Consider the following 12,135-nt stretch of genomic DNA (forward strand, 5'->3'; position numbering starts at 1 on the left):
GTAGATAAACCATGTAGTAAAAACTTCAGGTAAGCCTCAGAGCACCATAATAATATCAACTTATAAATACATTTACTAAACATAGTACCTCATTTTTTTCTTCCTGAAGTCCAAACGTGACAATTTCATATAAAACTTTTGGATGAAGAAGAAAATGTACTCCGTGGCAGATTGAAGACACAGATTCAGCAACATTATGAATACCTAAACAGTCCTTCAGTAAAAATAAAGACAGTTAGTTATAAAACGCCACGCAGACTTCACTATTGCTTGGAGTTGACACGCAGTGAAAGGCATCTGTGCAGCTACGAAGACTAAAGTTCTGAAAACTAAATGTTATAGTTCTTTAAGAAACGTCTTTATAGATCACTGACTAAAAGTTGCTGCTGCTATATAAGAATAAGAAATGCTAAATCATTTCATTTTGATTTTAAATAATAGCTACATGTCATACGTAGCCATTACAATATTACTGAATACCTGAAATGATCTGATTAATAAGACACTACCACTGTTAATAAAGAATACAACCATACACTTCTAGGAAGTTGATGCTCTTGTCCTATCTTTATTAAAACATACGAACAAAAACCTTAGGTAGTGGGTTTAAAAAAAAAAAAAAAAAGACAGACTTGGCGCATAAAGGAATTACATATTCTTAAACACTCTCCAGACATTTACACATAGTAAAAAATCATTTTCTTCCACATTTTTAATACAGTCTGAGCAATTAAAATGAAATTCTTATATTCTGAAAGCATCAGTATTTCATTATTCTATCATGTCTAAGCAGATATTTTGCAAAAAAACCCCAAAAAAACAACAGACAACCAGTCAACTCAAAATGATTTTTGCTCAGGAACAAACAAACAAAAAATACTAACTAAATCAAAAAAGCACAACAAAGGGAAGAGAAAAACCTCCTGGGGAATAGAAGATGGGCAATCTCATTTCAGCAGACAAGTAAAAGTAACTTGAAATACTTCTGCAGAGCAGTAGCAAAAACAAACACAAAATCAATCAAACAAAACAACAAGTAGTGACCAATATTACTAAGAGTCCTTTTGAAAAAATCAAAGTTGTCAGTCACCGGCTTTCCTCACCCTTTATGGACGTTCTGAATGGAAGTACCTGAAGTTTAATCTAAGTACTTTTAGATACCAGAACAAAACAGCAAACTGTAAACCCATGCCTGTACAGGTATAACAGCATATCATATAATAAGCAGAATTTACTTTTCATGAGGAAATCACACCTTATACATTAGCACAACAACAGAGTGATAATGATACAGCAGTTCTAACCTTAACCACTTCCAGACAGCAGCGATAGGCTTCAGCTTTTATATTCAGCAATGGATGAGCCAACAGACGGAGAAGCACATTCTGACTCTCAGTGTGGAGCAATGGGTCAGACTGGACAGACTTAGAACTTAAAATGAAAAACAGTTGAATTTCCATTATCAATTATAATAATTTGTATAATAAATTATAGAACTATGATTTCATACATATATTTTACAAATTTATTTTACAGGAACCAGATAAAAATTTTCCGGTTAAATTTCAAGATAATAACTCCAAAATTCTTCCTGAAAAACAACTTGACAGACAAAAGTTCAAGACCACAAAATATGTAATAAAATTATAATATTAATCTTAACATTTGAAAAACTGCCTTCTTTTCACACACATACAAAAACAAAGATCACAGTTTTTCCAAAATCCTTTAATCAAACTAAGGAACCAGAAAAACATTTATGTCAGCTTGAGCTTCAGAAGGACCTTCTTATGAAGATTCCAGTGCTTTCAGGGTATTATTGTTACATTTTGTTTTTACTGTTAGAAATCACAGTCCATCTCACTATCACAAAAAGTTTGGACATTAGAGAAAAATATAATAACTCAAGTGAAAATCCTGGAAAAATTGCATAACAATAATTAACTCTAGAACAATTAGAATACTGAGAAAAAATACAAAAAAAAACCAAAAAACTGAAAGTTGCTCTAAACAAGAGCCTGCAAGCTACACTCAAAAATCTGCACCAGATGCCATTTTGTCAGACTGCCTCTCTGCTGCTAAATGCTGTATGGCAACAAAATATAATGGAATATCAAAGGACAACCAAGTCCCAGAGTCCCAACACTGCAAGTGGTCTAGGGTACCTGCTTTTGCACGGGGTTAAACTAGATGATCTCTAGAGGTCCTTTCCAGCCCCTACAATTCTGTGATTCTGCGAATTATTATATGAAGGTTCAAACTCTGTCATACCACCAACATCCAACTATGATTTTGGGTGCCAACATAACAAAATAGGAGGTATTACTTTTGGAGCAGCCCTAGTATTCTGACATTTTATAATTAAAAGCTATTATTAGGTAGCACTTTTATGTAGTTTCCTTTGAAATAAATCCCTAAAATTCTGAAATACTGTGAAATTGAGATTTTGTATTTCTAATTAAGTATATGACACATAATTTTTCAAGATGTGACAGAGTAACTTAAATTATAATCACAGAATCACAAGGTTGGAAGGGACCTACAAGATCATCTAGTACAACCATCCTCCCTTTACCATACCTACAGAAAACCACTAAACCATAGCTCCTTGAACACTGCCATGGACTGCAACTCCACCACCCCCCAGGCATCCATTCCAGTGCCCGACCACTCTCTGAGAGAAAAAGTTCCTTCTTATGTCCAGTCTAAACCTCATCTGATACAACTTGTGGCCATTTCCTTGGGTCCTGTTTGTTGCCTGGGAGAAGAGGCCAAGCGCATCCTAATCATAACCTCCCTTCAGGAAGTCATAGAGTGCAATGAGGTCTCCCCTGAGCCTCCTCTTCTCCAGACTAAACAGCACAGCCCCCTGAGCCATTACTTTAATAGAGGCTAACATGGAAAATCTAAAAAAAAAAGAAAATTCAATTAAAACAGACATTTTAATAAATGAAATATTGCAAGACACTGTCTGTAAAACAAAACAAACTCTTCAGTTTTGAAAGTAAAATAAAAGGAAGTTATGCTCACAAAGTATAAAAAAATAGAAAAACAGTCAAAACAAAGGTCAAAGTATTTTAATACATAGGAAAGAATAAAGCGTAAGTTCTTAGCAGCTGAAAATCCATTTTTAAGAAGTCAATAATTGGATGGCGCAAATTGTTCACAAGAGATATTTCAATAGCTAAAAAAAATTGAAGTTCAGATACAGATACATAAACGAACTGAGATCCCACTTGAGAAAGTTTATCTATTAAAAATGCATATATTTTCTCAGATAAGTTAAACAGTAATACACTTACATATTAGAACATATGTGAATGCTCTCCTGAAGCAAGGGCAAGTGTTGATGGTAAGGTAGGCTATGTAAAGCTTGATCTGCCAATTCTATTAACTCAGTAAGATTCTTCTCACCCTGAAAAGTAAAATGAAAAAAAGGAACTATCAGAATTAGTAATATTAAAACTATAAAATGTATTTCCTCGCCTTTCAGAATTAATCATTTAATATATCTACTACGGAGAGATTAGTTCAGCCTTTCAAAGAGAAGGTCATAGTATATAATCAACAAAAACATTTTAGTACCTGTTCCTGTGAGCTGAAAACTCTTCACTGCTAAAAAATTTCTATTAAAGTCAATACCTAACACTCCAACACTATTCAAAATACTTTCTAAAGTGTCCAAGAATAGAGTATAAAAAGCTAAGCTTTTAACAATTCACTATTAATATTAGGATAAGTTTTTTAAAATAAGTAAATAAGTCTATGTATATACGTCTCCATACTTTCAGTTAACAAACATCAAATGTGAGCACTTCAATTTGAAGATTGCAACTTCACTGCAACTAATATTTTATAACTAAAATATTGCTTGCATCAAGTTCAGAACCTTTTTATGTAAAGGATGTATTCACTCAGATTTAAGATAATAGGTCATTCCTATTGCTTTATTTTGTTCATTAACATTTTAGTGAGAATGCAACAAGCATTTTGCACAATTAGGAACTACTTGTCCATTTTACTAATGAAGAAGAATGTTTCATTACCACGCTAGAATCTCTTAACTAACAAAACACAGTATATTTGTTATCTGCATAACAAAGTGAAACATGCAGATTTCATACAGTATAAAAGTAGTAGTATCTTAGAGCTAGAATTGACAGATAGTTTGGAATTTAAATATTCAAATATACTAAACTGTAGATTGAATTACAGCACTTGCTTTAATTTATTTCTGCATAATAGATCACACGGTCACTTGAAAGTGTTTATTCCTTTGTTTTTGCCTAAAGTTTTTCTTCATTGGCTTTGTGTTTGTTTTAATAAGCAACAACAACAATAATGCTAATGAAAACAAATATAAGTTAAATTAATCTGGAATGCTACAAAATACTCATGAGTTTTTTTCTGTGGCAAAACTAAAATACACTTTTTACAAGAGAAAGAAAACATAGGAAATAAATTTGCTTTATTATTAACAAAAATATGCTTTATAAAATAAAATTCTACACCTTCTTATGAACTTCAATCATAAAGCTACAAGTACATTCAATCGAATAAGCAGCTTCTGAAGCTTGTTTATAAATACTGTAGTTCTCAGAACTCATCTGCTCCAAATAGGCTGCAATGGCTTCATGAATGCTTGGATATTCCAAGGAAAAAGGCACATCCAGAGACAGAAGGAACAAAGCACTCAGCAAGCTCTTTTGCAAAACATTGCTCGCCTTTAGAAAAGAAAAGAATATTTCAGAATAACAGTCTGAAAATACAGTAAAACCAACATCAGCATTTATAATCTTTCAATAAGTACAATCATTACAGCTACTAGGTAAAATTTAGAGGAAGAAATACAAATCAAAAGAGCTCACTATGAAGAATAGTTATAAAATAATTATTATTAAATGCTCGAGTCCAGTTAATGCTAGTCCTAACACCAGACTTGCAACCAGACATAAAACATAAGTCGGATCCAGCACCAGCAACACAGATTGACATTTACTGTTTAACCACTAGATGGCAGAGAATACACAGACCACAATTATCTGTAAAATTCCACAGAACAGTAACACACACTAAGAACAGGAATATCTATTATTTTGTTTCATCTTTGTTTTTATTTTCTACTGCAAGTGTTCCATACTCATTCAATTAAAATTTTGACCTCAGATACAGTTGCATTTTTTTTCCAACTCCTATCATATGCAGAACTAAAAATTTTTTGTACATTGCAGGGTAAGAAAAAATATTATAAAACATCAGTAGATTAATACATGTGCACTTGCTTGCAGAGACAAGAATCTACTTGCACTATTAGTAAAAGATTTAATATTCATAGCAAAAAAGAAACTGAGAAAAGAAACTTATTTAATTTGAAGAATAAACAAAACTACACTACAGTATTATACACAAAAAATGTGGACAAGTTTTTAAAGAGAACTTTAAACATCTTCTACCACTCTGCATCTCACAAAAACGTTCAAATATGAAATGCCCACAGGAAATAAATTCAAAAGAAACAACAGAAGAGCTACAACACAACATTATAAGAGCATTAGAAGCATATAACAGTTTAAATCAGTTTGAAGCATAAAACATAATTGCTCACTTCACTCCCTAAAACTAAGAATGATTTTTCAGGAGTATACAACACTAGACATATCACAAAAACAATAAACAAGCAGGGGGCAGCATAGTTTTGCAAACCACTCATAATCCCAGAAAAAAAATGCTATAGAAAGAACATGTAATATTGCAAACCTCATTAAAATGCTGTATATATTTTTTTATTTTATTTTTTTCTTAAGACCTGCATTCCACAGCAGTTTCTGCAGAATATACCAATACCTGAAGACAAAATTCCCTTCCACAACTATTTTTCAGCCCATGTAGATCAGGTGAATTTCTCTGTTTGGTGGCTATTCTTCCCAACATTAATCACTGAGGAGTGCATCCTTTTAAAATGCAAAAAGCAAATGCAATCACTTTTAAAATTAGCACGGCCTACCTTTTCCACAGGAAGAAGTGTTTGTAGCAATCTAACTGTGAAAAGCGAAATGCTAACAAATGCCATTCTGTGATGCACCATCATCACCTCAGGCTGCTCTGTACTTATATTGCTTTTGTGATATAGTATAGTTTCTCCAAGCAAGCCCAAGACCAGAAGCAATTTGTCTTTCTGAAAAAAATTAAAGACACAATCATTAGAAGCTATTGACATATTTTTATTGTATTGTTTATATAGCACCTGTAGAACCCTTAAAAAAAATCAGAATTGCAGAAATGGTACAACACACACAGTATTTTATTTGTCATCTGAACAGAATTGGCTTTAGCCCTTACTTTACCTGCACTTGTAGTTCTGAATATTTTGTTCAGTAGTTACCCATTCTTGGTTACTCTCTTCCCTCATTTTTGTCTTTTCTTAATTCCTGTTTGCTTCACCTTAGAATTTCTAGCATTTTCGAAATATCAGGAGTTAATATGAACCTACTGATGAAATTTCAACTCAAAAAACATTTAAAAAAAAACAACAAACCAACATTGTCAATATCAAATGTTCTATGTATGTTTAAATATCACTACCATTTAGAGAGATCCAGCTCACAGACACAGAATCCAGTCACTTGAAAAGAAAGAAGGAAACAAACAAACAAAAAAAAACCAACCAGAATGTCTACACTTGGAATGCCAGTTCTCAAACACCAGTTTTTTATAGTGACAATTAGGCAATACCAAATATGAGGATGCGTTTCTGTTTTTAATTCATGTTAAAAAATAAGTTAAAGATACCAGTAAGGGGGCAACTTTCACAGTTGTTTCCTTCAATGAATTTGAATTTCACTCTAAACAAGTGCAAAATCCTAAAACAAACAAACAAGACAATGTATGTCATGATCCTGGCAATGCCAGAGTTATAGTTTGCCACACTAAGCTGGGGACTCTTGTCATTTACAGCATCCATCTTTGCAAAAATTCCAAAGCATAATGAAGTCCTGCTTCCCAAGATGTGGCTGATGGGAAGTAGAGACTGTTTCTCTCCTTTTGCTTCTGCATCGTCTTTGCTGTTTTGTTGGTGGTGGTGCCCCCCACCCCCCATTTCCTTTAATTAAACCACTCATTATCTCAACCTGTGGGCTTTTTTTCATTGCATTTTCTCCTCTTATTCTTTGGAGAATGGGAAGTTAGAGAACAGCATAAAACAAGCACAGTCCTTTTAAGGACACTTCTCACCTACGCTTCTTTAATTTAATGTTCTGCAAGGAATCCTCAGTATTGACTAAATGTTGAACAATTACAATAGATTTTGACAGATCAGTACTCCAATACAAAGAAAAAAGCTCATTCATTGCTAGTTCCTATAACTATATATAATAATTTGTACAGTATTGAGTAGGTATCACCTGTAATATTTCAATTAACAATTATTGCAATACTATTGCTTCATATTTAGCAGTATCTTCATGAAATCTAACTTAGGCCATGTGCATTTGAGACAGTTAACAAGTTTTTAAACAAGCTCCAGCCCCTCCATCTCTGGTATTTTTGCAATATGCATAAGCTATGTCAATTAATGTTTTAGCTTTCCATCAACTTCAAAAAAGCAAGTCACCCATTGGTACTTCACCTGTATACGGTGACAATAATGTAAAGATGGTAATGGTACAAGAGATATGGTAATAAATATCCAAAAGGTTATCTACAGGAAAAACTCACCCATACGGAAGCCTTCAGTCTGCTGGGAAACACTGAGGTAATCTCCACCAAGGAGCGATCTCCCAGAGATGCTACCTTAGTGGCGGTCAGCCCTTAAATGAGGTCTAGAGGAGGTGGAGTCAAGCTCCACCACTTCTGGGAACACAGCTGAATTACTCTCACCTGTGCTCCCACAGCTGACCCGACACTTGCCGCATCTGATTAATCAGAGGTTCAGGCTGTGATTACCAATTTCCCATACAACCTGTCATTCACTAATTTGATGATTCATGCCTATAACAACTCTCAACTGATTTCAGTATGTATTTCTAGTAATTTAAATAAGAGGCCAACAGTACCATGAGGTTTTTTATCTCTTCTGAGGCAGCTTTCTCCTTTCTTTCTCAGCTAAGCAACAGAGAGTACTCAAAATCTGTGAGAATCTATACACCTATGTAGGAAATAGACACAAGGTACTTTAAAATTCCAGTTTGGGATCTAAACAGTTATCCCTCTATTTTTAAATAAATAGTTTATAATGTAAAAAGAAAGTTAAAGTTATCATTTAAGTCCAATTGCTCTTCTACATCTGCAGTCAGCACTTATGCTTCAGATCCCTTCCTGCACGTGTTCCTCAACGGCTACTTACAGGCTTTTCATTACAAGACAAAATTAATGATTTATATTCCTGAAGTGAAATTTCAGTATGAAGTGAAATAAGTTACAATTCAAATAAAAAGAATGTGTTAGGCATAAAGCTATCAATAAACTATTTGGGAATTTCAATAGGATAGTTGAGCAGATTAAACATGTATATTAACCACTGTAAACATCAGAGGCTTACCAAAGCGGACTATTAAATATATCTGACCAAAGCTTAAAGAAATCTTACCAGTTCCAATCCAAAAAGGCTCTCATCTTCCCAAACATTCTCAGAAATAGCATCACCAATAAGGTACAGGTCTTCCACAAGCAACTCAAGAACTTCCATTGTCATCCTCCTGCTGCCTAATACAAATTAGAGGATACATTTGAATACAAGCAAAATAACATATTATCATATTCAGACAACACCACATTGAACAAAGTATTCTAAAACTGAAATACTGAAATTTTGATTTCCCTGTGTTAAATTAATGCTAACTACCCTCAGCCAGCAAACTATCTTCTAACAAAAGTCAACAGCTGGGAAAAAAAGGAATCACAATACAAGACACTAAAACCATTACCTAAATTTAAAAAGAAATCTGCATTTGCTTATATCCTAGAGGATAATGCATTACTATTGCTGTAAAATACAACTGCTACACTTCAATAAAGTTCAGAATAGCCACTTACTTCTACCACCACCCATCAATAGAGACTGGTTACAGATATTCAAAATATATCGCCTATTCCTGCTAAACTGCATTTTCTGTATAGGAAGAGTGGCTTTCTTCTTGGACTGTTTTACAGGAGATCCATTTCTGAAAGGCAAGAAGATGAATACCACTTTCTCTGCTTGTATCTATCCTCCATGACATCTTCTCCCTCATGTCAAATATATATATATATATAATATAATATAATACATATATATATATATATATATATAAATATATATACAGCCCCTGTTCCATGCCCACAAATAATCAGAAAAAAAACAGTGAAAGACTAGTAAGTTTCATGAAGAACAATGCAGAACTCCTGGAACAAGACCAAGTTCACTCACCAACAGATAACAGAGGATGCCAAGGATGTCTGGCATCCTATGGAAACAGAAAGTGACAGTTTGCCCCAGATAGTTGACATAGCTCCACTGTTGGCTCAATGACTGCTTCTATTTAAAGACTTGGATGAATTCTACATACCACTGAACTTTCTCCATTCCCTTTTAAATTTCGATAAAGAGCATATATCCCTCAAAATCGTTTGGTTTTTTTTTTCATTTATTCATATACAACAAACTTACGACTCTGTTTTTAAAAGCAAATAATACAATTACTAGCAAATTAAATGAAACATAAATTCCATTCACCATGCAGTGCTGATATTTTCTACCAAAGAACACAGTAAATGATATAATTAACCAAATAACAAATTCAAAATTGAAATAACTATATACAGCTTTACAAACTGACTTGTTTAGCAAACTGTTATCTTCAGATCTAAAAAAAATCACAAATATTAAACAAAATGGAAACTCACGTGTAACCATCTCTCCCCACAACAACCTGCTTAGAAACTATCACAATTAAAGACATGAGTGTGTTACATGTAGTCATTCCCACAGTAACTGTAGGTAGTGCCAGCAGAGCCATAGATACCAGAAGGAGCCATCAGTGCCAACAGACATACACCTGTCAGTTCTAGTTGTTTAAGCCATCTAATACAATGATGAATACAAACCAATCTAATACAATACGTATAGATCCTCATTATTCCTGCTACCCATGTTAATCAGAGGCAGACAAAAACAAGATACAAATGAATGTAGAGAAACTGTTTTTAAAACATCCAGTATTAACACTGGCTTTAAACCACTAAACATAAGACCAATGAGATAGCTTAAAGCTAACAACAAAACCAAAACAAGTAAACAAATAACCAACAAAAATAAAAACAAAAATACAAAACAAAAAAAACAAACCACCATCCAACCAACCAACTACTGATATCTGAAATGATTCCACATCACAAGCCAGGTCAGTACAGCGAAGAATTCCCATCTCAACAAAGAACAGAGTTTGAGCTTAACCAAAAGACGTTATATTGTAAAATACATAAAATAAGTGAATTTTACAGAACACTTATTAATTTCCTTTCACCTAGTAATTTAAACATTTGGAAGAAAAAGGGGGATTATTTTATACCATGTAAGGTGGAAATGATGCTAATGAATATGCCTGTCAACTTTACTGAGAAATAAAATAAAATCAGAAAACACTATTACATGAGAACAGGTCATTACTAGATATCCCTGTCTCACAATGTCACAGTGAGACTACACATCACAGGGTTTCAGATCAATGGGAACAGGATGAAAAAAAGGGATTAAAAAAAATGTTTTCTCATCCATATCTCATTACAGCACAGTGGAAGAAAGAAACTAAGAAAAGGCACTGGAAAAAAAACAAGTGAGGGCAACAGAAAAGTCTAACCTCATCTGAAAATGAATCTATTTTAGTTCTCTAATATATGCAAAGAAAGAAGCTTGAAACAAACATTCAATTACGAAAAAATTCACTAAGTGCTTTTATGACTGCAGACTTGAAGTGACAGGTGCAAGAAATGGAGAAGATGGAAAATAAATTTTGTACAGTCATAAGTAAAAGAAAATATGGCAAAAGCTTGTGAATGAATGTGTTTGTGAGGAGTTACTATTTGAATAATTAAAATTTTCAATACTCCAAAAGGAAAAGAGCAAATATTTTATTAATATGAGCTTGTTTTATTACCGAAATAATTTGGACTACTATTCTAGCCAGAGATCGATACATATTTCCATACCAATACCTTTGTTGATGACAGTTTTACAACTAAGTGCTATTTTAGACAACCTAAGACCAAAACAATTGTCTAACAAAAGGTTTTGGAACATAGAACATTTCAGTTAAAATAAAAATCTTTAGCAGCCTTTATGTATGTTTCTTGCTTCACATGCAATTGCAATGCATTATTGCAAATACCATGAAAACAAACTTTTTCCAGAATTTTTGTTTATTATTTCTTGAACAGGAAAATCCCACTGACTCAAAGAGACCGAAAATTGTGCTGTTAAGTGTGGTTATTTTTCCTTATCATTACTCACGATCATCAATAAAAAGCACCTTAAGCTTCTGCAGGAAATATGAAAATCAACCAGATGATTCAAGCCTTACAACCTAGACAAAAACTCTAGAAAAGAACTGCTATAATTAACTACCATGTATCAGTAATCATCAACATCTCATAATAACAACATCCTTACAGGTTGGTACACATATAGGAAAGTTAAAGTGAAAGATAAAGTTCAAAAATTTCTCACCTGTTCTTAGAAGAGGTATAGCATTTTCCAAGATAGAAACACAGAACTGAGGAAGGCTAAACTGCTTCATCTGTAATTCCAAAGTGTCCTCATTTTCAGTATCTGGTAGGTCAGCATGTCCTGCGCCAAGTGGAGAACGCAGAGAGATTCTCGAGTCCGCATTTGCTTGAGTACTGTTTCCACTTAAAATGGCAAAAATAAAAAAATAAAAAATAAAAATGAAACAGCATTTACCCTTGCAAAGAAAGCTGACAAATGCATAGAAGTTAAAGATGACAATAGGTATTTTAACATCTTCCTTCTACACAGCATATCATTCCTTACCAATACCCAATCAGTGTCGTGGGAAATGGGGGATTTTTTTATTTTTTTCCCAATAAAGAGTTACAACATTATAAGAGAAACAAACAAAAAAAAACATTTGATTTATAATTATT

The 12,135-nt window shown here is 33.3% G+C and overlaps 1 protein-coding gene across 8 annotated transcripts in view; it reads right to left on the reverse strand.

Annotated features, from left to right (window-relative positions):
- The window catches only part of RTTN (rotatin), a 71,049-nt gene that overhangs the window by 48,057 nt on the left and 10,857 nt on the right, over positions 1-12,135 (reverse strand). For all 8 annotated transcript variants that reach the window (XR_014942635.1, XR_014942636.1, XR_014942634.1 and 5 more), the window contains 7 exons: positions 11,699-11,880; positions 8,585-8,700; positions 6,005-6,175; positions 4,512-4,724; positions 3,303-3,415; positions 1,305-1,431; positions 89-214 (listed from right to left, as the gene is read on the reverse strand). Coding sequence is in view for 5 of the 8 variants with exons in the window: in XM_085537560.1 (XP_085393686.1) it covers positions 89-214; positions 1,305-1,431; positions 3,303-3,415; positions 4,512-4,724; positions 6,005-6,175; positions 8,585-8,700; positions 11,699-11,880 (1,048 nt within the window). In the remaining 3 variants the exon portion in view is untranslated. The remainder of the gene's footprint in view (positions 1-88; positions 215-1,304; positions 1,432-3,302; positions 3,416-4,511; positions 4,725-6,004; positions 6,176-8,584; positions 8,701-11,698; positions 11,881-12,135) is intronic.

This window comes from Coturnix japonica, chromosome 2, assembly GCF_054131305.1.
Source record: "Coturnix japonica strain WE chromosome 2, WE-NBRP24, whole genome shotgun sequence".
NCBI classification, from domain to species: Eukaryota; Metazoa; Chordata; class Aves; order Galliformes; family Phasianidae; genus Coturnix; species Coturnix japonica.